The sequence below is a fragment of the Hippocampus guttulatus genome, chromosome 12, assembly GCF_054856545.1.
Source record: "Hippocampus guttulatus isolate MCC_2025c chromosome 12, RoL_Hgut_1.0, whole genome shotgun sequence".
Lineage (NCBI taxonomy): Eukaryota > Metazoa > Chordata > Actinopteri > Syngnathiformes > Syngnathidae > Hippocampus > Hippocampus guttulatus.
In genome coordinates this window covers 4521579-4548297 of record NC_141272.1, presented here as the reverse complement: position 1 = coordinate 4548297, position 26719 = coordinate 4521579, and the positions used below count along the sequence as shown (strand labels likewise).

Sequence of the window (26719 nt, the reverse complement as noted above, 5' to 3'; positions counted from 1 at the left end):
AATGTCCTCATAAGGAGTTCTTTCTGAACCACTCCCATTCTCAGGCCGTGCCAGCATCCGTTCGATGAAAAACGTCACCGCCATCGCTGGACGGGATGCCTTCATTCACTGCCGTGTGATTGGCTATCCTTACTATTCCATCAAGTGGTACAAGAACTCAGCGTTGTTGCCATTCAACCATCGACAGCGGGCCTTCGAAAACAACGGCACGCTGAGGCTCACCAATGTGCAGCAGGTCGACGCCGGAGAGTATAACTGCAAAGTGATGGTCCAACCCAACAAGATGGACTCCCAAAGTGTTCACCTCCGTGTGAGAGGTAAGTCTATATTTTACCTTTATGTCCAATGTCGGCGGCACGTTGGTCGACTGATTAGCACTTCCGCCTCACAGTGCAGCGGTGCGCCGTTCGATTACGAATCCAGCCTTCCTGTTTAGAGTTTGCATTTTCTCCCCGTGCCTGCGTGGGTTTTCTCCGGGTACTCCAGTTTCCTCCCACATTTCAAAAACATGCATAACAGGTTGATAGAATACGATAAATTGTCCTGATCTGCGAGCGTGAGCACGTAAGGTTGTTCGTCTATGTGTGCCCTGCGAATGGCTGTCAACAGTTGAGAGTGTCCCCCACCTACAGCCCGAAGACTCCCGAAGAAACTACCAATTTATACTATACTGCCAACTAGTGGCCTGGCATGCATACTACAATATATCCTGTACAGTAGGTCCTCAAGTCTTTGCCCTTTGCAGGTCCCTGTGTCCTAATTTGAAACAACTGCAAAGTAAAAATTGCTCATCTCCATTTTTAGCGAGACCAGAGTCGGCTTCCAAAGTGCATCACAGAGCAAGGCTCGAGCCGATGGATAAACAAATAAGCTCACGCTATTCAAGATTTCATATTCATCTCAGACTAAGCAATGTGGCTACCTGCTTCCCCTCAGCTCATCAGGCTAGTTAATGAAGACTGTATCTGTGCTAATGATATCACAGAGCTGATCTCCGTCGAGCTCTTACAAGCTGTAATTGGAAAGACGAAGTAGGGCTTCTCCATAACGCTCCATTTCCTTCAGTCTGATCGGTACGCGAGGATGCCGCCGCCGCCACGTTAACACTCGCTCATGAAGCGAGGGCAACAGAGGTGGAGAGAGAAGAGTGAGAACGCAAGAGAGGCCGATGATCCAAAACAACACTTCCCAGCGGTATCATGCGAAGAGAATGCATTTGTTAATTTCAACCCGCTCATGCTGAAAATACACGGCGGTCTTCGGGGAACCCCGGAGTCCATTATCTCCACTTTGTTGGGAATTAAATAAGCAGCTACTGGCTGCTTATTTTCACAGTTATTTGATTTCACTGGACACTCAAAGATGACTCGTGCAATTCCAAGAGACAAGTTTAACACAGTTTATTGCGTAACTCTTTCTTATTATGTTGGCGGGTTGCCATTCTACCTTGATTTCAAGTGCTATTCTTGTCATTGTTGATCAATGTCCTAACCACCCACATAGGAGTGTGGGATACATTAATTACAGTCCAGATTGTGCCTCCCTAATCACTGTAATTACTTAAATAAGCAGGCCATTTGGCAACATATTTTATGAAGGTATGATGTACAGGTTGGGTAATATACAGTTTATAGTAGATGAGTGGTAGGAAGCTAATAGAAAATAGAAGAAAATAAGTACAGGTCAACTTCCGCCCTTAAGTACCCCACAAGGCTGAAATATTGAACCTCTCCTTGAACAACTCCAACATAATAGTTTGTTCAATTCTATGGCCCAAAATGTACAGGAATGTCCTCGAGCTGTCGAATTTTCATGGCCATACATTTGTGAAATCCTAGTCCTAACATGGATGAGCATGTGTTTCTTTTTTTCTCCGTACATATTGTTTCCCAGCATTCTGATGCACTTGTGCGTCATCTGTTTAGAAATGTATTCCAGAACATTCCACATTTTAACATTTGGCTTTCCTGTTCTTCGATTTTAGCACCGTTTTTTTTGCACCTTCTTGTAATACGTCTGCATTAACATTCATGAAGGAATTTGACGGTTCTCGATTAATACGTTGACAATTTTAAGCATTCCCCAGGACATTCATCAGGTTGTAAAACAAACACTGGGCGACTATGCATAAGATAAATGTAAATGTGAAAGCCGTTAAAGGTGAACGTCAAGAATTTCATTACATATTACAGAATTCTTTGCATTTCAGGTTCTCTATGTTCCTTCAAAGACATTTCCGAAGCGCTGCAGTTAGAAAATTACAGGATGTCAGTTGAATTTAAAGAAATAAATGCGCTCTGGCATCTGAAATTATTTCTAATTACAGACTATCTTCCTTTGTATGTCTCCTCGCCCCCACTCGTCTCCACTGCTCTGTCTTCAGTCCCTCCCTACATTCAGCCCTTTGAGTTTCAGCGATTCACCATCGGTCAGCGCGTCTTCATCCCCTGCGTGGTCATGTCAGGTGACCGACCTCTGGACATTACCTGGCAAAAAGATGGACGACCGATCCCGACTAGCCTGGGCGTGACTGTGGACAACATTGATTTCACCAGCTCACTGAGAATCTCCAATCTGACGCCTGACCACAATGGCAACTATACGTGCATTGCCCGCAATGAAGCGGCCGCTGTGGAGCATCAGAGTCAACTAATTGTTCGAGGTGAGGCCAGTGGCAACTTGGAGCAGTCCACCACCAAATATTATTATGGTACTTCTAAATGTACTGGCCTACATTTACATACCATACAGAGCAGGGATTTGATTCACGTGAATAAATATGACTCACATGCCCCTTCCACTGCGTTATGCCTACTCGGATTATTATAACTTCCTTAAAAATGCGTACAAAACAATAAAACATTACATTTACATAAACTGTTGTGTGCGTACAGTTCCTCCTCAGTTTGTGGTTCAACCCGAGGACCAAGATGGGATCTATGGGAAGACTGTCACTCTCAACTGCTCTGCTGAAGGATACCCGCCACCCACCATTGTATGGGAGCACTCTAAAGGTACAATACTTGCCGTAAAAGGTTACTTTCACCTAAGACACCTGTCAGTAAACACAGATGATTCATTGGTGGGGATTTGTATTTGTTTTGTTTTGAGTAGGCTGAGTTGTATTTAGTTAGGTGGTGCACACGGGTGCGTGCATTTATACACATGAAGAGGTTATTGATGCATGCACAGAGCGCACATATCCATCTGTACAGCTCACACGGTCTTGCAAGTTGTCACCCCAAATCCTCAGAGCATTATCGCCGAGAAAGACCCGATTATAGAAAAACAGGCAACACATCGGGGCATAGAAGAACAATAAGGCAGCCTGGCATACGGACAGGAAGGCAGCAGGTGAGTTCAGCCTCACGAGCAGAGCACATGAAGCGAGGTCCCAGGTGTTTGCTACCTCATCCATATAACCAGGGATGAAAGCTTCACCAACAGAAAGACAGCAACCGATGGGGATTTGTGCAAGTGTGCGTGTGACCATGTGCAAGTGTGTCTATGCACTTGGTTCTATGATCAAAACAATGAAATATCTGTTTTTCAACCTTTGATGGGATTCGCGCGTGCGTGTGTGTGAGTGGGGCGGCGGGGGGGTTGAGAGAAAGAGAGAGAGAGACACTCACACACAAAAAGAGAGAAAGATTAACACCATCCGAACATTCCCGATTGCTATCTAAGGCCCCTGTCACAGATTTTCAAAGAACTCTCGGTACATTGCATTAGTCAGAGTAAGAGGAAATTATATGCGCAAGTTTTTAGTCCAATATGTCCGGTATAGTTCCACAGAAATATCCTGTGAAATATTAGAGCTCTTCTCGGTGGAAAGTGAAATGGTCGTTTTTATGTTTAAGAGAAATGGATAATCAAAAGTAAATTCTGGAGTGACTCTATTTTTCACACTTTCACAGGTAGTCCTCGTGAGGACTTAACTCTTATTCACGTCCTTGTTGGCGACACATCCGAGTTTAAGACTTCTTTCTTACATGCGGCAGTTTGTGACATTTACGTCAGACTTCAGAACACTGCTGTTCATCAACTCTATTTGTTATCAAGAAAACATCCACGTTTCCGTTAAAGGGCCATGACATCATTTTTAAAAGTCATTAACACAAATAATTGTCCTCTTCTTTCATTATCTTTTATACAAACAAAAAATCCTGGGAGTTGTCCACTCACACATGCATATTAATCCTTGTCTAAATACAATCCATCCGACTGGCAAAGCCTCACATTGAGACTCTCCCCCTCTGCCACCAATCTGTCGCCTTGTTCAACATGAGCATTACGTCCGCTCTGATTGCATCACGTCGGTAGCTCAGCTCTCGACACCGCACTCGGCAGCTGTTGGTCGGTTTAAGGATTTAGACCCGGTGTTAAGAAACATGTTTACAATCCTTCCAAAATCTGACAGGCTTTGTCGTCAAATCTGTAAACACATGTGCTCAAATGAAAGCACACAGAGTGGGCATCGTAATCATCTAGGTCTGGGTCATGCCAACATGTGATTATATGTATTCATACACCCACTGGAAACTTAATTAGGTATGCGAATACACAATCTAATAAGACTTTATACAAAATCTGTGTGATAAATTCATTTTATTTTGGTTTGAATCAACACTTAATTTATCCCGGTCATTGTAAACCTGCCTCCAATGTCCAAATATGCCAGCTGTTGTAATACTAACTAATTAACTAACTAACTAACCTACTTTTTTTGCAGTTCAATCAAAAATTTAAATTAAAAATAATCACGGGCAGGCAAAAATAGCCCTTGGACCGCATACAGCATGCGCCAGTCTTTTATCAGGCCCACCATGCCGGATAGTTGCATTATTTAGCCCTCAAATTAGTTAATTGAAATAGAATTGTGTAAATATTTTTTTAAAAATTGGGAAAATAAACAATTTCAGTTCTACACTTAATATTTTTGGAGAAATAAAATTCTTGATTAATCATAATTGAATTAATCATTTTATTTAAATGAGGATGGAATATTATTTTGTTAATCAAGTACATTGGTTTACTTTTTCTACATCCACATCTGCAAATGACCTCGTCCATCTGTCCGTTATGAAAACAAATATGGCCCTTGAGCAGAAAAGTTTTCCCACCCCTGATATACTGTATGTCAATCCTGTATGTCGACTGAATAGTGTCCCTTTTGATGCCACAGGTGCAGGCGTCCCCCTGTTTCAGCCCATCCTCCTGAACAGCGGCTCTCGCATCCAGCAGCTGAGTAATGGTTCTTTGCTGATCAAACACGTGCTGGAGGACGACAACGGCTTTTACCTGTGTAAGGTCAGCAACGATGTGGGCGCTGACGTCAGCAAGTCCATGTACCTCACTGTCAAAAGTAAGACTCTTTACCTCATCCATATCAGATGATGCACTTGCAGCCCTACCTTCAACTCGCCCATCATATTGTTGTATTTTTATTGTTTAATGAAATTCTTGCTTCATCTCCCTGGGATTAACCTGGAAAAAAATTGCTGCTCAAATTTTGAAAATGACAAGTCAAAACTGCTCTTCAGAGGGAAAAAAACTATTTTAAAGCCTTTACGTACATACCTACAATTCTGAATGCAACATTTCCATAAAAGTGTATAGTGTCTTCATTTTTTTTTTTTTCACTGAGCAAACACCGTCCTCATCAGTTTGAACTTGCTTTGCCGCGGCTTCAGATTTCGAAGGCAAAAATAGGCCCCGTTAAGAAGCAATACCATTTAGAGCGCGGCCTCTTTTAATAGGACTTACTTAAAATTCATAGTGCCAATGCAAAATAAATCAGCAATTTCCTTCGTAGGGACATTGGAAGGGAGATGACGGTATGGGGCATCAGGGAGGAAGCAGAAGGGGCCGCCAGTGAATAACAGATGAGCTTTAAACGTTTCACGCGCACAGCGTCAGTTTCAAAGAAGGATTTGAAATAAAGCCATTTATAAATTGAATAATACATTACAAAAAATATAAGCACTCATATTTTGATTGTGTATTTTGATTGTGCGTCTGTCTTCATGCTTCCATACACATGCCTATTCTAATGTGCGCGTGAGACACCAGTGTGCCCAGCGGACCTGTCTGCTGCGTATGAATAATCAAAGTGGTCTCTCTCATCATTAAATCATGGCTGTCCTGGTGAGAGCTCGAGGAGGCACATGGAACGAGGGAGCGAAAGGGATCATAGTTAGCGCTGCAGGGGTACATGCTCTCTCGCCATCCTCCATCGTGTAGTGTGGCTGAGATGTGTCAAGAGCACGGGTTGCTCTGCTTGCCCGCTCAGCCCCACACCACTGCTGCTCTCACACACACACACACTCATGCTATGTAATAATCAGGCACATGCACACAGAAGCATCCGTTGAGGGACAATTTAGAGTGTCAGCCTGCCATGCATGTTTTTGGAATGAGGGAGGAAACCGGAGTACCCGGAGAAAACCCACGCAGGCATGGGGAGAACATGCAGACTCCACACAGGGAGGCCGGGATCGATGATAAGAAGAAGGAAAATACCCATAATGTGCTCGGTGATACAGATTAGTACATTCACGCTCTCTGCTCAGAGCCTCCGAACTAATGTGGTGTAATCCAATTCAGCACTTTCACACTTTTGCCTGATCATTGTAGCCCAAAATCTTTGGACTAATCGGCCTTATGTGAGAAGTATGAAAGGAGGTGTGAGAATGAATAAAAATACTCTAAGCAGTCTGAGTGAGAGACATTAACAATGTATAAACATTCTGCTCAATCACACACTCACACACACGCACACGCACGTGCACACGCACTCCCTGACTAGTTGTGTTGATAATGAGTCCGGTGTGTGGTTACGGCACTCCGCCAGATCGACTCCACGATCAGACCGATGGGAGTTCAGTCAGGAGTCAGGGCTTTCTTCCCCGTCTCAGCAGCCTCTTCCTCAAAAAACTGCACGTTACCGCTCACTGTCATCATCAAAGCAGGCGCCGAGAATTTAGAAAAAGTTACATTTTCGCCGCGTGTTGCTGGAAATACACATTTTATTCTTTTTTTTTTTCAGTGCATTTACAAATAACGATACCAAACCGGATCCTTCTACAAACTGTGTGCCAAAACACTAACAAATAAATACATTACAAATGTAAAATCCCATACCGCTGCTTTGCAACAACAAGGTATATCTCCAAAGTTGGTATTTTTTTGCCTTTCAGACAACAACACTTTTTTTTTTTTTTTGCACATGAGCATATATATACATGTCATGGCTCCGGATTCCTCCGCGAGTGAAAAGCTAGATTGTTGAAAACCTACCTTGATAAATGCTGAAATAGCATAGACATCATGACTTTTTTCATAGTTTTTCTGTGACTTTTTATGATCATGTCTTATTGGCCTTTTCCCACGTTCAAAAGGATGGCATGACGACGACGGTGATCCCAGCCGGTTTCGTGCTTCTTACCAATTCCCTCTGTGTCGTCCACTTGTAGTTCCGGCGATGATCACATCCTATCCCAACACCACCTTGGCCACACAGGGGGAGGAAAAGAAGATGAGTTGCATCGCACATGGAGAGAAGCCCATCATGGTGCGCTGGGACAAAGAAGAACGCATCATCAACCCTGAGACCAGCCGATACATCGTCACCGTCAAGGAGGTGGCCGACGAAGTCATCTCAACGCTGGTGGTGAGTGTCAAAACTTTAAAATCTTCAAAAGGAAATCTGTCTCTGGAGAAGTCAATGGCCGAAAACTAAATTAGTCTCTTGCCTCCACATGATCACGGTATTTAAGATTCTGACGATTCTGAAATATGTTTTTTTCTTCCACATGACTTTCCTCTTCCAACTCTGCTATTTGATGAATTCGTTCAGATTTTACAGTGACAGTGTGACTCTCTTTCTTAGTCAGAGGAATTGTGTGTTTTCTCTCCACAGATTATGCCCACCGTGCGCGAGGACTCTGGTTTCTTCTCCTGCCATGCCATCAACTCCTTTGGAGAAGATCGAGGAATCATACAGCTTACTGTGCAAGGTAAAACACTTCCAAAGGGATGATTTAAAAAAAAAAAATGTTCACCTCAATTACACAACTTGCAAATGTTTTATACACATTGACATTTTTTAAAAAGTACATTTCTGGCTCTTGCTTGAAGCCTTTCCAAACCACGTCTCCTTTGTATGATCTGAAAATGTGCTCCTTGGTGTCCTTATATTCGTTGTTTCTTTGACAGAAACAAAGATACAAATCTGATCCAAGCAAATGTTCTGTAATTGTATTTTGTTTTCTTCACACTTGACCACAGAGCCTCCTGACCCTCCTGAGGTGGAGATCCGGGAAGTCAAAGACAGGACCATCGCTCTTCGCTGGACTATGGGCTTTGATGGAAACAGCCCCATTATAGGATATGACATAGAATGCAAGAACAAATCAGGTATTGATCATCGATTCTATTTTAAATCAGTCATGAGGGGGGGGGGGGGGGACCCAACTTGAATTAAGGCGCTTCCAATTGGAACAGAGATGTACTGAAGTAGTATCATGAAAGCGTGATCTGAAGAATCTTGAGGCAAGCTGCGTCACTAACGGTCGAAACTTATATAATGCATCCCATCATAAAAACATTTTCTCTTCATTTGATAAGCATCTTTTCATTTGGCTTGTGTCCGCACGATGACACGTTATCATATCTGATTGCCCGTCTTTCTGTTTTTCCCTCCAGCTTCATGGCTTTCAGCCCAAGTGACCAAAGATGTGTCACCGCAGCTCAACCAGGCCACCATCATTGACCTCCACCCTTCTTCCACTTACAACATCCGCATGGTTGCCAAGAACGTCATCGGCAACAGCAACCCGAGCAACGAACTCACCATCACCACTGATGAAGCCGGTTCGAAAGCGACTCACTCTTTTTTTTTTTTTTTTGTCATATCATGGCCTACCTAAGGCATTTTTCACTCATCTTTGGGCATCTATCAGGGCTAAAGTATTTCCTACTAGGAGGCCTTTCTGCATTGCAATTTTGTAATACGATACAGTATTTAAAAATATGTCTATATTTTAATCATAAATTCAGTCAAATCCATTTTTGACTCACTCGTGTTTGTCCTTCTGGTTGCTGCATACAGCAACTTGAGCATTATGCATGCCACCTCTGCTCTGCAGTGGTGTGTGGTAATGATGGCATTTACCGGGACACATGGTATTACCAAATGCCATAGGAAAGGTAATTACAGCCTCTGAGTGGAACCCCGTTTTCCTCTTTTTTCCTTGAGAGAGAGAAAATATCCATCCATCCATACATGCATCCATTTTCAACAGCACTTATCCTGAACAGGGAAGTTGCTGGAGGCCTGTCCCAGCTGACTTGGGGCGGGGAGGGGGGGGGGGCAGACTATACCCTGAAGTGGTCGCCAGTCAGTCGCAGGGCACATATTGAGACCATTCACACGCACATCCACACCGTCACTGAGTGGGAACCGATTCCACGCTGCCCGCACACAAGTCAGGCGAGTGTGCCACCACACCATCAGCGACACAGAGAAAATATGAGGCCTCTATTTCTGTTATGGCAGATTCAGGTTTTCAACAAACTCACTATTTTAGGAAATATGTTAAAGACAATGCCCGATGGAGGCGTCTTTTAGAGGTGTGGCTTTCATTAATTCAAGTGGACAGCTTGTTCCAGCTGAAGCCACTATCACTAACCAGCAGAGCATGCTTGATCCCATACAAAGATGGTCATCCATGAGTACTTGTGAGTGAAAATTTGTCATGAGACAACTAGAGCCCACCATAACATGCAGTTATTCGGGGGGTTTTATATTACCCATCATTCCGGCGTGGTAGCCACTACAATAAATGTTAATCTATTTCGTACTTTCCCTGTGGGTGCATTAAATTAATGAGATAAAGCATGAAATTCAAAGTAAGTAAAGCATTTGTCACATTTAAATGTGAATATTGTTTTTTTATTATGCCATTAAGCTGCAAGGCACATTAAGAATCGTGAGCACTCAAATCCCAAATTTTTAACTCGACAGCACCCTCTAGTGAAGTTAAACGTGTCAACTAAATTGCTCTTGATGGTTTATCATCCGTCCCATTTAAGACACAAGCGCATGGTAATGTTGACTGATAGATTTCTTTCTGCAGCTCCTGATGGTCCTCCACAAGATGTTATTCTGGAGCCCACCTCCCCACAGAGCATCAAAGTTTCCTGGAAGGTAGAGTGACAGTCGACGGCACATTAACAGTGGGATCGAAAGTCTGGCCCGGTGGCCATTTGCAGCATGCTGCATGATTAGTGTTTGTTAGTTTGTTATTGTTGTTGTTGTCTGGTTTTCTTTCAACCTGCCAGAAAGTAATTAACCCTTCCTAAAGGAATAAGAAAAACTGAAAAAGAAGAAATCTGCCAAAAGGTTTTGATAATTGAAAAAGAGTCTGTCGAGTTTGCGGTTCAAGTTGTAGAAAGATTATTATCCTAAGCCAAGTACTGTAAGTAATTGTTATTCTTTAATCGAATCACTGAAGCAGTGAAGGAAACAAGACTGAAACCGAATTTTAAAACTTTGTCGTGATCACGAAAGCCCAGTCATCCACACACAGGCCTCACTACGGATAGGCCTGCTCAATGTACTGAGATGCAATTCAAGAATTGTCTCTAAATTCTGTCTATTTATTCATCTATTGTCTCCTCATATGGCGATTAATTATTTCTCGTCTACGGCAGCCTCCCCACAAGCACTTGCAGAACGGCGTGATCCGAGGCTACCAGGTAGGCTACAGGGAGTACAGCCCCGGTGGAAGCCACCAGTTCACCATCATCAGCGTGGACACCACAGGAGACACAATGGAGAGCATTGTGCTGGACAACCTGAAGAAGTTCACACAGTACAGCGTGGTTGTCCAAGCGGCTAACCGGGCCGGGACTGGTCCGTCCTCACAGCAGGTGGTCACCAAAACTTTGGAGGACGGTAAGCACGGGAGGACTGTGCCTGGTGTGTGTGTGTGTGTGTGTGTGTGTGTGTGTGCATATGAGTCCATGCTTATCGCGCTTTGCAAATTTAGTTTATTCAAAATGTGTCATTTGTCTTTTTTCATACATAAGGAAATAATCTTTCCAGAGAAGTGATTAAGTACAGTTAACCACCTAAACGGAACATTTAAAACTGTCACCACTGTATTTTCAAAACCTATTTAAGTTCACATTACTTATGTGTCCAAGCATACTATTTATATATACGATATACACGATTTATACCTCTGCTTCTTTCTCAGTGCCATCTCGGCCTCCTGAAAATGTGCTGGCTGTGGCCAAGTCCCCCGATGTTATCTCCCTCTCCTGGATTCAGCTACCGAGAGAGGCTCTCAATGGAAACCTGCAGGGCTACAGAGTCATCTACTGGGCAAATCTGCCTGACGGAGGTATTAACATACTCTAGATATGCTTACATTATGCAAAGATCAGTGCAAGGTAATGACATTTAAATGTAACTATAGATGCATTATTATTATTGTTATTGTTGTTGTTGTTGCTGCTGTTGTTATTATTCATCCATTCATTGTTTTTTTTTTCAATTCTGTGTTTTTATAAGTATTGCACTAGGGGGCACTGTTGCATCATTATACTGAACCAGAACAGCATTTTACCCACGTCATATACCCCATATAGTCCCTGAGTCTATTTTTTTTTATTCCACAATAATTCAAAATTCATTTGATTAAGTAACCATCTATCTGTGATTCTTTTGTATTATTATTATTTTTTTATCTCCGTTAGTTGGTGCTGGTTTGTACATTATTTACGGATACAAATGGCAACACACACACAGGATAAAACTTCAACGACTATTATTCATGTTCGGCTCATGAATTCATCACCCCCCCCCCCCCCCCCATGTGTTAGAACTCGGAGAAATCAGGAACATAACCACCAGTCAGCCATCTCTGGAACTGGGTAGTCTGGAGAAGTACACTAACTACAGCATTCAGGTGTTAGCCTTCACTAATGCTGGAGATGGTGTTCGCAGTGAGCAGATCTACGTGCGGACAAAAGAGGATGGTAAGACACCACAATGGAAAACAAACATACAGTATACCAAATTTTTCCTGTTTTCTTGTTTTCTGGAACCCTTTCCGTATGTTCAGTCTGCTTTGTACCGTATTGGCCCGAATATAAGATGGTGTTTTTTGCATTGAAATAAGACTGAAAAAGTGGGGGTCGTCTCATATTCGGGGTCTAGACGTTATGCCCATTCACGACGCTAGATGGCGCCAGATATCATTGAAGCAAATGCTGAACTTGACTTCCCAGGCCAAAGTGAACCCCTGTCACGAAGAGGAAAAATAAAAATAGAGGTAAGAAAGAAAAGAGAAGAAAATAATAGAAGAGATAACAGAAAATGGAGAAACGTAGCGACAATCTGGAGAAAAGTGGGTCGAAGATCGGCCAGGTTAACCGGCAGCTGAGGAGAAGTTATGATGTAATTTACATTTCAAAAACCAGAAGCCATTCATTTACGAATGTGATTGCACTTTAGTTTACATATTTAGATGTTCAGATATTAAGATTGGAATGAGGCAAAATAACATGCTTTTTCTCTCAAGTATATTGTTATAATCATTTGTTTCAGATGTACTGTAATTATTTTCTGTATAAAAATTAATTTGGTGTTCAAAAAGTCTTCTGTCAAACTTGAGTTTTGAAAAAGAGGGGGTCGTCTTATATTCAGGGCCGTCTTATATTCGGGCCAATACGGTAATTCATCACATTACTGTACTTTCCTTTCGTTGCCGTGCACTGAATGGATCTAGAGACACCTTCCTTCAAAGGAGATACACTGCAAAACGTTTGTTAGAAATATCTTAAAGATAAAAATACTCAGGTTTAAGTGTCACTAATTATCACCGTGGTTGTCGTTGGCGGCGGTGCAAATGCCCTGCATCATGCTAAGAGAAGAATGTTCTTTGTCTTTAGATACATATTTTAAAAAAACAGCACAGAATTCATAGTTCTTTTCTTATGACAGAAAGTAATGGTATCCCCCCTATAGGACTGCATATTCATTTCCTTTTCTGAGTTTGACTTATTTCTGTCCATCCCAGTTCCTGGTCCCCCTGCAGGTGTGAAGGCTGCTGCCTCCAGCAGCTCTGTGGTGTTTGTTTCCTGGATGCCGCCTCTCAAACTCAACGGCATCATTAGGAAGTACATCGTCTTCTGCTCAAACCTGCATCCGATGGTAATAGTGTTTGTGTGCCACAGGATTACCTTTTTTCTTTTCTTTTCTTTGTACATCGGTCTTGTAATGTGGATGACTCATATCGCAACGCTGTGTGACAAGGATGTCGGAATACGGTGGCCCCCACAGTGATACAGTAATCTCTTCTCCTCTCCAATTTGCAGGTGATGAGTGAGTTTGAGGCCTCTCCCGACGTATATTTCTACAGGATCACAAATTTGGCTCGGAACAGGCAGTACAGCATCTGGGTGGTGGCTGTGACTGCCGCCGGTCATGGCAACAACAGTGAGAAGATCACAGTGGAGCCTCTGCCTAAAGGTGCAGTAGGCCGAGGATAAGTAGTCTGCCCTTGTGTCCTTCTCTCATCAGTTTGTTTCACTGCTTGTGTGTTATATTTAGCTCCAGCCAGAATTTTAACCTTTAATGGTACGGTGACCACTCCTTGGATGAAGGACATTGTTCTGCCGTGCAAATATGTTGGGGACCCTTCTCCCACGATTAAGTGGCTCAAAGGAAAGTAAGTCAGACGTCAAGAATTGTCGCACCAAAAAAACTACATCAGTGGTTCCCTTTTTAGCTCGCGACGTCCCACATCTTGTTATCGTACGATGAGTACCCCCTCACTCATACATGTTGGTGATTCTCCAAAAAGTGGACTGCAGCACAACTGATTTATTAAATGAATGTAATTTGGATTTGTTTCCTTTGTTCGAACATTTCACTCTTACATATTGTCTTCTTTTTAACTCAAATCAAACTTGAAATTAATTAATTTGCCTTGAAAGTAAATAAGTAGGTATGGTGATCGACTGGTTAGCACGTCTGCCTCACAGTGCAGATGCCGTGGGTTCGGCCTCCCTGTGTGGAGTTTTCATGTTCTCCCCCCGTGCCTGCGTGGGTTTTCTCCGGGCACTCCGGTTTTCCTCCCACATTCCAAAAACATGCATGGCAGGTTAATGGAAGATTCAAAATTGTCTCGAGGTGTGAGCGTTTATGTTTCCAATGTAATGTGGCAGCATGCTTTGTTTTGGCTTGTAATGTGTACAGTCGATATTATCCACTTTATTATTCTGCAGCACCAATGGGACACCTGCGCCTGTCCTGGTGGATGGCCGACGGAGCGTCCACACCAACGGTAGCTTCATCATCCGCACAGTCAAAGCAGAGGATTCCGGCAATTACAGCTGTGTGGCCAGCAACAACTGGGGCTCAGATGAGATCACGCTTAACCTGCAGGTTCAAGGCAAGTCATCATGCACGGATAATTCATGTCAAGGAAAAAAAACAAAAAAAAAACAAGACTTTTACGAGAATGATTTACTCTAAACAAACAAAATGAATGCCCATATTAGTTGCAATGCAAGTATGCAGTGGTCCATTGTATCTCTAAATGTTACATCGCGCACCGAAGTGTTTTTATCCTTCCATCCGCAGTGCCTCCTGATCAGCCACGTCTCACAGTGACCAAGACCACCACAACTTCCATCACGTTGTCATGGATACCAGGAGACAATGGCGGAAGCTCCATCAGAGGTGAGACATTCTGGCATATTCATCTACAACCTCTGATGCAGATTCAGCAAGCACCTTAACCTTAAAACCTTATCCAGAGTCTCTGCAGATCCTTCAAAAGTCGGACACAAAATATGACCCTAGTTGTGCTTTCAAATATCACTTTATCCTTCCATTTACTGTTCAAAAATGTCTTGAAGTGCTACAATGACAAGACTCAATTGTTCTGTGTTGGAATTTGTTTGCAATCGCTATAAAATTTTTTGACCTCAAAATATTATTTGTTGAGGTTTTTTCCCTGAAAATATAACTAACCGCAGCCAGGGTAAAATAACGGATCAGCTGAAACTCATGAAACAGTGAACCACAAATCAAATCCCACTTGGTGGGGAGTCTTTTGGCGAGGAAATCCATCTTTAGAAGACCAATATGATCCTGATTGCGAAAACGTGATGTTGTTCACAGAACTAGAAAGATTTTTCAGAACATATTCTGTCATCTTTTCATCGGCAGGATACATCCTGCAGTACTCAGAGGATAACAGCGAGCAGTGGGGCAGTTTTCCCATCAGTCCCAGCGAGCGTTTGTACCGTCTGGAGAATTTAAAGTGCGGCACCTGGTATAAATTCACTTTGACGGCCCAGAACGCTGTTGGGCCAGGCCGAATTAGTGAGATCATTGAAGCTAAAACACACGGGAAAGGTATGATGGATGAATTGGTGGATGGATGTTATGAATCTTGCCGGGCAAGTCAAAAAGCCGAGCTTCTGCGTGTGTGTGTGTCTGCTCTTCAGAACCGCAGTTTGCCAAAGAACATGAACTCTTCGCCAGCATCAACTCTTCCCGCGCCAGACTTAATCTGGTTGGCTGGAACAACGGCGGCTGTCCGATCACCTCCTTCATACTGGAGTACAAAGCTGTGGACTCGGCCACCTGGACCACAGCTCAGCGCACGTCGCTGACCAAGAGCTACATCCTGTACGACTTGCAGGAAGCCACCTGGTACGACTTGCAAATGAAGGTCATCAACAGTGCCGGCTCGGCGGAAAAGAAGCTCACCTTTGCCACTCTGAGCGCAGATGGAAGTGAGTTTGAAATTTATTTCTGAACATGTCTGCCCTTCATTAAATCACAGTTGCGTTTGTGAGCCGACACTCGGGATCTACACAACTTTGTCGTCTGCATCTCAAGCAGCCAGAACATCATTTCGCTTCTGTCACGCATCCAGGGGAGTAAGAATACAACTCTTCATATTTAATTGTAGTTGGCAAAGCGAGAGCTTTATTGTGCGACGACAGAGTGTGCCATTCACACTGAAAGGGTGCTTTTAAGGCGGACAGACGGGAGGCGATGAGAGCGCCGCACTCTATACTACGCGTTAATTTTCTTTGAGGGCTTTTGCTTGAGGAGTTTAAGTAGCCTGTCAGGATGGCGGATGTGTGTGTGGATGCGCTTTCCTCTGTGTGTGGGCAAACACGATTTTGTGGGGGAGCTTGTCAGTTTGGCAGCTCAATAAAAGCAAACATTCAACACGAGCCTCACGCGGATCATGGCAAAATTTCTTCTCAAACTTGAGCAATCGTAGAAAAAAAACGCCTGATCCTTCGGAGATGCATTAAATGCTGTCAACAGAGAAAATGTTTACATTTCAAACGTGATTCAATTCACTGTCCAAGCAGGGTTCTTTTTGCAGTCTACACAATTGTATTGGACTTTTTCTTAAATAGTTCCAAAGATCTACAATTCCATATAACCCGAAAGTGACCAGTCTTATTTTTCTCAAATTGAAAAAACAAATAGACCTCATTTTTAAAACGATGATTTCGTCTATGGCACAATTCCACACAAAAAAAGGTAATTTTAAAAATGTATCTAAATCTGTTTCTTTCAAGGTACCATTCCTCCCCTGCTGAAAACAGGCGATCCCATCTCAGACAACATGTCGGGCAGCGGAGGTCTGAAGATGGTGGTGACCATCACGTCTATCCTGGTGGTGGCCGCCCTGGTGTTCATCATGCTTATGGTGCTGAAGCGGAGACGCAGGGAGCAGAGGCTCAAAAGACTCCGAGGTTGGCCCGTGGATTGAAATGATTTTTGTCAGTCACAATGCCAAGCCTTTCCGTCTTCCGCGTGTCTGTTCGATGTGTTCATGGTAAAACATGAACCTGTACTCATGTGCAATAGTCTTTCAGTATGTACAGTATACTGCATGTGAGAAAGAGCGTGTACCTGGTAAAAAACCTCTTTGGAGTTGTGTTCTGAATAAATATTTTGACATGAATACAACCTCATTTAAGATCCCAACTTTGATGGAATACGTAAACAAATTTGCATTGAAGGTGAACATGACATAGGATTAAACAATCTCCTCCAACAACTTTCCACTGCTCGTTATCATTTTTGACAGCTTTATATTGTTCGTAACTCAAGTTTCATTGTTGACTTCGCAGATGCCAAAAGCCTGGCAGAAATGCTTATGAGGTGAGTACTTTGCATCCCTTGTACAATTCAAGGCAACAGAAAAAAAAAAATCATGCCCCCCCCCTCCCATTAATGTGCACAGTAAGAACACGCGGACGCCAGAAAACGTGAACAAGCAGCAACAGACGTTAAGAATGCACATCGATATTCCGAGAGCGCAGCTGCTTATCGAAGAGAGGGACACCATGGAGACAATCGGTAAGACCGAGAATATGAACGAAAAGAAATACAATTTGCCCACACGTTCTCATATTCGCCCCGCCATCTTTCATTTGACCCGGCAGATGACCGATCCACTGTGTTGCTGACCGATAACGACTTTGGCGACACAAACAAGCAGAAGTCGTCCACGGTGACGCATACAGTCCACTACCAGTCTCTCTCCCAGTCCACTGGACCACTGGTGGACGTGTCCGATGCCAGGCCCGGAACCAGTGAGTCCCACCATTGTTAGTGCCCATTTCTATTACCTCTTTCCTAAATATTCCATCTTGTTGTTGTACTTATTGCTGCGATCATTTTCATGAACGAAGCCATTTCGTATGCTTTTAGCAACTGCAGCACAAACCGAGCCGCGGATAATTGGTCATTTCTTTCCTCGCATATTTCCCTCGTCGGCAAAGTTCACCTTTGTGATTTACTGCAAACTCGTCACCTTGTCAATGAGGTGACTTCCAGCTGTGATGATGATGATGATGATGATGATGATGACTCGGCAACAGTGCGATCGAGTAACTTGGCGTTTGTGCTCCGACGACGCGGAATAAATGAAGAGTAGTGGTGCCTTTACTTCCCCTTGACACGTTTGCACCTACGCCTCCCCATCCTTCTTGCACTCGCTTATGCATAATTGTGCAGTCCCTCGATGTGAAACGTGACCGCGTAGTACTACAGATACTGTATGCACTTAAATATTGTGTATAATGTATAAACATAGATATATACAGTATATTGTTCTACTCTATGTGTGAGACTATTGAAGGTTTACTTTTCGAGACTGCATCAAACCACAGTTAGCTCCAATAATAGTGTATCGAAAGAGCCTCGGCCAAGGTCAGAGTGTTCCAAATCAGCACTCTTGTTACTGTTCGGTCAATGCCGCCGCTTGTCCGCATTTGAAACGGAATTTAATGCCCCAAACGAAAATAAATGCACAATGCTAAAACTGTTATGCGCACCCTTCCCAAATTACAATGGGGGGGGGGGGGGGGGGGGGGGTTGCTGAGAGTACAAAATCATTTTTTATTTTACACAGTGTACACGCACAGTGTACACTACTTCATTAATAAAACATGTAATGCAATGAATGCAACTATACTCGGTTAGTTTAAAAAAATGTGACGTTGAGCAGAGTGAGCAGGGAGGGTGTCCGGATAATAGGTGCCATTGCCAGTAATACATTTGTTTATATGCTCTACAACTTTTCTCCACTATTCAAAGATACAAATAAAGCATTTGTGATGAAACGAATAACGCAATTTATCTTCAAAGCACTGTGGTGAATACAAAGAATTCCATTTTAGAGGCAAAAATGGTTTTGTCCACTTTGTGCTCTGTGGCGGATTTATGAAGACATCAAATTAATGATCCTCAAGTAATTGTTTGAAAAATGTTCCCTTTACGACAGTTTGTTCTTTTTTTGGAGACGGGATTTGGCTGCTGTTAAGTGCTGTGCTGGATCTACTCTGTGAGATAGACGGACGGCCGTTGGCCCGCCCAAAAACTCGGAAAACTCCTCAACTATTTGCCCTTTCACCCTTCCATTTTTTCTGCATGCGGCCTTCAAACGAAAACGTTTGGACACCCCTGCTTTAAACTGTACCACACTCTCCCCAATAAACAAACAACTCCTCAGTAGGCTTTCACATTAATCTTGGTAGTATTTCCTCCTATGAAATAATTTTCACATCGCAACACTATATATTACTCTTTACGCAATCAGGCACTCTGCCACCACTTCATTAAGCCTCATTCACTCATTGGGCTCACTTTTGGCTGACAAACTGAGCACTACTACGAACGTATTACTGCATGAATGAGTGTAATTAATCCCACTTTTTCCCCTCATCGTAACGGAAAGACACATTTGACACTCCTCTACCCCATAAGATCCCACCGCCAGACGCACTGCCAAAGCCGGTCCTGCCGCCGCACGCAGCCGATACGCCAGCCAGTGGACTCTCAACAGGCCGCACCCCACCAGCTCTTCACACACGCTAACTACCGATTGGAGACTCCCCACGCCACGCGCGACCGGATCTGTGGACAAGGAGAGCGACAGCTACAGTGTCAGCCCATCACAGGACACAGGTGGGTAACCAATAAATGTGCTGACAATATGAAGGACAGAATTCAATAGATAGTCTCGTATGCTTTGGGGTGTTGTTGGCTTAATATGCAACTTGCCGTCCTCAGATCGAGCGCGAAGCAGCATGGTGTCGACCGAGAGCGCCTCCTCCACCTATGAGGAGCTGGCCAGAGCCTACGAGCACGCCAAGATGGAGGAGCAGCTCCGCCACGCAAAGTTCACCATCACCGAGTGCTTCATTTCCGACACCTCCTCCGAGCAGATGACAGCAGGGACCAACGACTACACCGACAGCCTGACCTCCAGCACGCCATCTGAGTCGGGCATCTGTCGCTTCACCGCCTCGCCACCCAAGCCTCAGGATGTCAGCCGCGTTATGAATATGGCCGTGCCCAAAGCGCATAGACCCGGTAAGGATGTCATCGCGTCGATGCTTAGAGGACACCAGTTGCGCTTGGTTTCTGTCAGGGTGCCAGAGTCACTGCTGGTTCACCTCGCCACAGTTTCGTCTGAAAATGCAATCCTCGTCTGGCTTGTGGTACACGAGTCAGTGATGGGGTCGTGTCGCCCGATTTCCAATGCAGTCAGCCTGGGTTCAATTCTCACTCAGTGATGGTGTGGATACAGTGACTGTCAGGGTTGAGCAACACTTCCAAAAGCACTAATGTCTTGTTTCTTTGTGTAGCGTGTGCTGTGTAGACAACATCCAGCGAATGATGAACGTGACAGTATAGCATACACAATTTTTATCTCGGGCACTGTATTTGTCAGGTACAGTTAAGTTTTTATTTAACTTTTAAATACAATACCTCTGCAGGAATAATTTTGAATTCATTTTCGCTCTGTTGCTTTTTTCCATCAATCAGATAGATTCACAGTGGGTGAAGATTGGTATAAGTTTAGAATCACGGTTAAGTTGAATCACAATGCCTTAAGGTCCGAGGTGAACCCGTGTCGCAGTGCAAACCTTGACGATAATGAGATTTCCAACTCTCGGTGCGGTGTCGATTTAAGCAGAGGAATTCTAAAATTGGAGAAATGTCAGAACTCAACCTGCTCGGAGCGCGCACTCACGGCAGAGGGAACAATGGAGAAGGAAAAGAATGTAAGGGCGGCAGGGTCTCCTCAATGTCATCATGAGCCCAATTTGTAAAAGTTACCCTCGGCATGAAATCTCAGCGGTTTGACAGTAAAATAGATTGTGCGGCTTGTCTTTGTCAGAAAAAGGGATTATTTCAGGAGGATTGATTGATTCGATATTTTTTAACTCTAATGCAATTCAGACATTTTTAATTTCTTTTTTAAAAGTTAAGGGAGACTTTTAAAACTGAATACATTGGTGAAGGAGACTAAAAAAAAATCACATTTGGAATAATCAGCTTGCATCCCACAGTTTTGACATTTGTCAACTGAAAATGTTTGCATGTGTCCTGTCATTGGAGGAATAGGAGAAGCACTTAGGTAGGTTAGGTAGGGGAAACCTTTTGTGGCGGGGTCTGATTGATTGATTGATTCAGTCGTCTTCAACTGTCTTCTCTGTCCATTTATTTGCTGTTGCCACTCAGGAGGAGAGCTGGTGCACTTGCCGCCTTACCTACGCATGGACTTCCTTTTGAACCGCGGCGTGCCCCGAGGCGGCGGGGCGAGCAGCGGCGGCGGTGCAGGCGGAGGAGCGGGTCCCGGAGTGGGTGGAGGTTCTGCCGGTGCTACGGGAGAAACGAGAGGAGCTGCAGGAGGCGGAGCCATGGGCCAGACCTGCCTGGAGCCCCAGAGGAGCCGTACCCTAAAGAGGCCCCCTCCGATGGAGCCCACCCCCATGGAAGTGCCCTCACCCAGGGAGGTGCAACAGTGGCAGTCGGGAACGGCGTCCACCCTCCCGCACAGGGATGTCCGGGAACGGGGAGAGGCGAGGGGTGAGGTCCGAGCGGAAGTCCCGCCCACTGGGGATCTGGCCCAAGCACAGGCTGCCAAGCTCAGCACCTCCCAGGAGTCCCTGCTGGACTCCAGAGGACACCTGAAACAAAGCAACAACCCCTATGCCAAGTCGTACACTCTGGTATAACACTGGGGTGACTCTGCAGACGCACTGCTGGATGACGGGCACACCAAGGATGGTTTTCCACAACACACTTTGTTGTATATAGAGCCGTATCTGACATGTGTCTGATGGTGATGCTTTTCTTTCTTTCCTTCTTTCTTTCTTTCTCTCTTTCTTTCTCTCGCTGAGTCTGTCTCTTTTGCTCTCATTTCTTTCCTCTCGCGCTCTTCTGTGTTGCTTTGACACTTTTCAGTCACCTCTTTGGGATCTCACAGCTTTTATTTTCTACTCGATTATTCTTTTACTCAAAAAGTGACGACACGAGAGGATTGACAAAGTGATTTATTTAATTATTGAGATAGAGGGAAAAAAATGCTATTGAATTTATATCAAGGAGAATTAGAGTCATAATTATGATTACTATTATACTATAAAAATAAGAACATATAAAAAAAATAATAATCAATTGTCATGGAGGAAGCTCACAAAGTACTCTGAAGGTGAACAATGCTTTCATAATTTATTTTCATGATTAAAGTACGTTTGATGATCGGCCGACGAGGAGGTTTTCAGCACTCTGAAGAGCCAATAGAGACGAAAGACGCCATTGTCGATCAATCGTAATGTTCATCAACTTCTCCTGGTGACTGCATGGCAGGAAACCACAAGAAAGGCATTTTCTTTTTGTTTGTGTGTCACAATTTAAAAAAAAAAATACAATGTGAATATATATAAAGAGATCACTTTTATTTGTGGGTATTATGGGGAAAATGATTTGGTTAATAAAGTCCTTAGTCATGTTTGCACACATCTGTTTTGGAGTCCGTGGCTTGAACTCAACGTTACAGATTTTTTTCTTTTTCTTATCCTCATCTGTTTGGACGTCCTTTCCCTTAAATCTTTTAGAAGAGACATAGCAAATTGGCATTAATCAGCTCATTTTTTTCCTATATATGTTATGTATGTGATGATCAAATCTTATAGATTAAGAATTGTTTTCCGCCTTTTTCAAGTTTCAAAAGCTGACCTTCAATCAAATGGTCAAGTCTGTTTGAGGTCACGTGATAAGCAAATAACACAACCAAATAACTAGACAGGCAGTATAAAGTAAAACAAAACCAAAAAATGTTTTATATGCTGTATATGAGTAATAATAATAATAATGTCCTAATCAAAGCAACCACAATGGGACTGAACACACGGATGAACCACTACGACTGTAGATTGAAATAAATTAATGACATTGACAACATACAAAATACAGTGTCCTCCAGAATTATTAACGTGCTGTTGTGATGTGTTAAAAGTCTCTTTACTTCTAATCATTTATTGCAGAAGCATCCTGAAAATTGCAGAATTAAGCTCCTCCCATGGCCATCTCAGTCCCCAGACATCAAAGTTCTGTCTTCATGTGCATATCATATCAAAATGTAAATTATTCATCCTGAAAGCAAATTTGAGGATTTTACAAAAGGGAGTACTCCACATGAATCACCTCAAATAGAAGTGTACAGTCTTGTACAAAATGAGAATTTTTCGAAAGATTCTTGCTTATTTCCCTGCCTTGGTCAACAGATGGCGCTATGACGTCACATGTTTTTTTGGTTTTTTTTTTTAATGGCTCACTGAGCAGAGTTTGCAGACTTTTCAGCAGGCGCAGAGAGTCTGGGACTTTGTGCAGCAACATTTGTGTAACAGGATGAAGCGAGACGTCATCAAGGGTGACCCTGCAACCTGTACCAGTGTGTACATTTTTTCCATTCGCAGGCACACAGAACCTAGAACACTGACTAATTCATGCCAGAAGGCACACCAGCGGACAAAGATCAGGTCTACACTGTCACGATGAACAGGACTGTATAGAAGCAAAGAATGCGGATGTATGCTTGCGCTCACAGGAGATGGTCAAATACCATCAAAAGTGATCACATATTTTGGGAGTTGCAAAGTAAGTCAGCGGCGTTTGCTGAAATGGCCTTCTTAGCTTTTTTTGTCCCCCCCCCTCCACCCCTCAATCTGCCCATGTCAATTAGCTTCTGAGCAAGTTATGGATATTTCCCCTTCCAGTGCAGGCATCCAATTAAACATTTTCACCCCAGAAAATGACGGTAGGAAATCATAAGACTGTTATTTTTTTTCTCTCACCGTTATAGTTATGATAATGATATTTTAATACGCTACTTTTCTATGTAAGTTTACATTCTTAATTTTCCTCCCATTCTGCGTCAGGCTTTGCTCCTTTCCCCTGTTCCTTTATGAGAGTGGAGTGGAACCGCCACAGCCGCAGTCACCTCTGCATCACCTCTGTAGGGTCGCTGGTCATCAGCTGTCTCTGAACATTACTTTTGTTCAATGGACACGTGGAACTGCCAAGAGCCATTTGCAGGCTTATTACTGCTTGTCGCCTCGATATAGCACCACAATGATTCAGTTACCTCACTGCCACCTCAGCTTTCACTTTTGTGTGCAATAATCTGTCTGGAATATTTTTACCTCACTGCAGTTTGGCTGAGGGCCCGGTAGTCGACTGGTCAGCGTGTCGGCCTCACAGTGCGGTGGTCCAGGGTTCGATCCCGGCTTCGGCCTTCCAGTGTGGAGTTTGCATGTTCTCCCCAGGCCTGTGTGGGTTTTCTCCGGGTACTCCGGTTTCCTCCCACATTCCAAAAACATGCATGGGAGGTTAATGGAACACTCTAAATTGTCCCTAGGTGGCAGTGTGAGCACGGATGGTTGTTCGTGTGCCCTGCGATTGGCTGGCAACCGGTTCAGGTGTCCCCCGCCGACTGCCCGGCTGGGATCGACTCCTGCACCCGCCTCGACCCTTGTGAGGATAAGCGGATCGGAAAATTAATGAATGAATGAATTATTTTAAGACAAGGCATTATCTAATCTCACAAACCCAAACAGAGCTTATGGTAAATGCTAAATTGCCGTACCCAATTTTCAAAATAGAGCTTTTTTTGTGGGTATGTAAGGCATAATTAAAGTTATTATATAATCTTCCCACTGAATGAGTGGAAGTCAGTTTTGAGTGTGAGGGAACGTGTGTGTGTGCGCGCTTGTCCTACTTCAAGAATGCAAATGTGATGAATTTATCAGTCTTAGTTATTTTTGTTTTTGTCTATACTGAGAAGTTCCAAGACTCGCCACTGTCAGGGACTTATCAGAATAACAACTCTGTTATGCAAGTGTCAAATAAATGGACTTTTGGAAGCACAACACCGAGAGACAGCTCGCGTCTGCGCATAAGAGCAAATCCATTTTGAGAGTTTTCACAGTAAGAGGATGATGATGTGAACTCATTGACTAATTCCATCTTTCAAGCACACGCAAGCAGGCGGTGAATTATTTCACGCCGCATACTCTTTTTATTCATTTAATTTCACCAAACTGTTGTAGCATGTGACAAGCCACTAATGACTCATGTAAATGTAATGACTGAAAGTAAGTCGATGTCAGTGACGGGATTCAAGATGAGCGCATACAAAACTGTACACTTCCATGTCTAACCATGTGCGGCACAATCAGGAAAATGACTTTTTTTTAAGCCTACGTAGATGATTAAATATGAATACTATCCGTGTGGTGTGAAATTGATTCCAGCAGCATCAAGACATTACCAAAATTGAATTTCCATACATGTCGCGTTTATCTCTGCACTCTGATCAGGCAACCTTCATTTGATAAGCTCCACATCTGTGGCACATTCACATTCAATGTCTCAAAAGGAAATCGCCCCATCCGCAATCACCACCCTCCAATGTTTTCTGGCTAAGCAGAACAGAAGGCCTGCTATGAATTTTGCAGTTTCATCCTCAGCGCAAACGCCCCACATCGGATTGCATATATCAACATGTAATTAGGCCCGCAATCCGAAAGCCCCGCCGGTTTACTCAGTATGCATGAAAGCTTCAAACTACTACAACTGCACGTTGTGATGAAAGATGTGCACGTTCAAATTCCAGGATGAAAAGTTCACACTTGCACTCAAGTTCATATTTGCAATATAATTTTCTCAGAGGAAATAAATCATCTCTACTATTAACCTTAACTGCATGATTCATTTTACGTAACATTATTTTTCACATTCTTATTTGTCTTGGAAGAGCCCAAAAAGAAGCCAGCTGCGGGATCCAGCCACACCCAAGGCAAGTGCGCCCAGATGTAGGTAAAAGCCTCCAAAACGCTATTGCATGGCTCATAATATCACAGAAATCCATTTGAAATGAGCACGGGTTTAATACGCACGACTTTTCTGAAAGTGTATTCTGTGCTCCGGTACAGCTCTCAAAGTGACTCCAGTTAAAGAGCTCAGTGGGGAACCAGACAGTGGTATAATGCATGTGGGCCGAACACGGCCCAGGAGTGGCAAATCAGGCACTGGCTTGACTCTGGCAAACCAGATGAGGGCCAGTTGTGGAGTGAAGTATTTGGGCCAGAAATCAATTTACAACTCCGGCCCGTATATGGACAGCCAGTATTGAGCCACCCTTAAATGCAGTAAGGTGTTTTTAGCCGAAAGAAACGACCATGTATAGAAAGGTGTTTTGAGCCGAAAAGAATGACCATGAAGAGTAAGGCGTTCTAACTAAAAAAAAAAAAAAAAAACGACCATGTATAGTAAGGCATTTTTAGCCGAAAAAAACGACCATGTATATAGTAAGGCGTTTTTAGCCGAAAAAAAAATAACCATGTAGAGTAAGGTGTTTTTAGCCAAAAAAAACGACCGTGTATAGTAAGGCGTTTTTAGCCGAAAAAAAAGACCACGCAATGTAAGGTGTTTTTAGCCGATAAAAACGACCACGCATAGTAAGCCGTTTTTAGCCGAAAAAACCCTCGACCATGTCTAGTAAGCCGTTTTTAGATGAAAAAAAACGACCATGTATAGTAAGGCGTTTGAACCCATAAATAATGACCATGTATAGTAAGGCGTTTTAACCCGAAAAAAAAGACCACGTATAGTAAGGCGTTTTTAACCGAAAAAAACCGACTATATATAGTCAGGCGTTTTTAGCCAAAAAAACCGACCATGTATAGTAAGGCGTTTTTAGCCGAAAATAACGACCATGTATAGTAAGGCGTTTTTAGCTGAAAAAAAACGACCATGTATAGTAAGGCGTTTTTAGCCGAAAAAAACGACCATAGGAAGGCGTTT

General features: G+C 43.4%; 1 protein-coding gene across 2 annotated transcripts in view; it reads left to right on the top strand.

The window, feature by feature from the left end:
• Nucleotides 1–22374, top strand: part of dscamb (Down syndrome cell adhesion molecule b) — a 76568-nt gene extending 54194 nt beyond the window's left edge. Inside the window, exons 8-33 of one of the 2 annotated variants that reach the window (XM_086125330.1) lie at nucleotides 45–317; nucleotides 2384–2662; nucleotides 2895–3014; nucleotides 5186–5365; nucleotides 7476–7672; nucleotides 7922–8018; nucleotides 8290–8418; nucleotides 8707–8874; nucleotides 10140–10210; nucleotides 10717–10960; nucleotides 11265–11411; nucleotides 11893–12048; nucleotides 13092–13225; nucleotides 13390–13543; nucleotides 13625–13742; nucleotides 14302–14468; nucleotides 14660–14758; nucleotides 15251–15439; nucleotides 15532–15822; nucleotides 16630–16806; nucleotides 17188–17218; nucleotides 17301–17416; nucleotides 17503–17652; nucleotides 19328–19528; nucleotides 19634–19936; nucleotides 21092–22374. In XM_086125330.1, coding sequence (XP_085981456.1) covers nucleotides 45–317; nucleotides 2384–2662; nucleotides 2895–3014; nucleotides 5186–5365; nucleotides 7476–7672; nucleotides 7922–8018; nucleotides 8290–8418; nucleotides 8707–8874; nucleotides 10140–10210; nucleotides 10717–10960; nucleotides 11265–11411; nucleotides 11893–12048; nucleotides 13092–13225; nucleotides 13390–13543; nucleotides 13625–13742; nucleotides 14302–14468; nucleotides 14660–14758; nucleotides 15251–15439; nucleotides 15532–15822; nucleotides 16630–16806; nucleotides 17188–17218; nucleotides 17301–17416; nucleotides 17503–17652; nucleotides 19328–19528; nucleotides 19634–19936; nucleotides 21092–21588 — 4688 coding nt within the window. In that variant the 3' untranslated portion in view covers nucleotides 21589–22374. Of the gene's footprint in view, nucleotides 1–44; nucleotides 318–2383; nucleotides 2663–2894; nucleotides 3015–5185; nucleotides 5366–7475; nucleotides 7673–7921; nucleotides 8019–8289; nucleotides 8419–8706; nucleotides 8875–10139; nucleotides 10211–10716; nucleotides 10961–11264; nucleotides 11412–11892; nucleotides 12049–13091; nucleotides 13226–13389; nucleotides 13544–13624; nucleotides 13743–14301; nucleotides 14469–14659; nucleotides 14759–15250; nucleotides 15440–15531; nucleotides 15823–16629; nucleotides 16807–17187; nucleotides 17219–17300; nucleotides 17417–17502; nucleotides 17668–19327; nucleotides 19529–19633; nucleotides 19937–21091 lie in introns of both variants that reach the window. The other variant, XM_086125329.1, reaches the window with a different exon arrangement.
• The last annotated feature ends 4345 nt before the right edge of the window (nucleotides 22375–26719 follow it).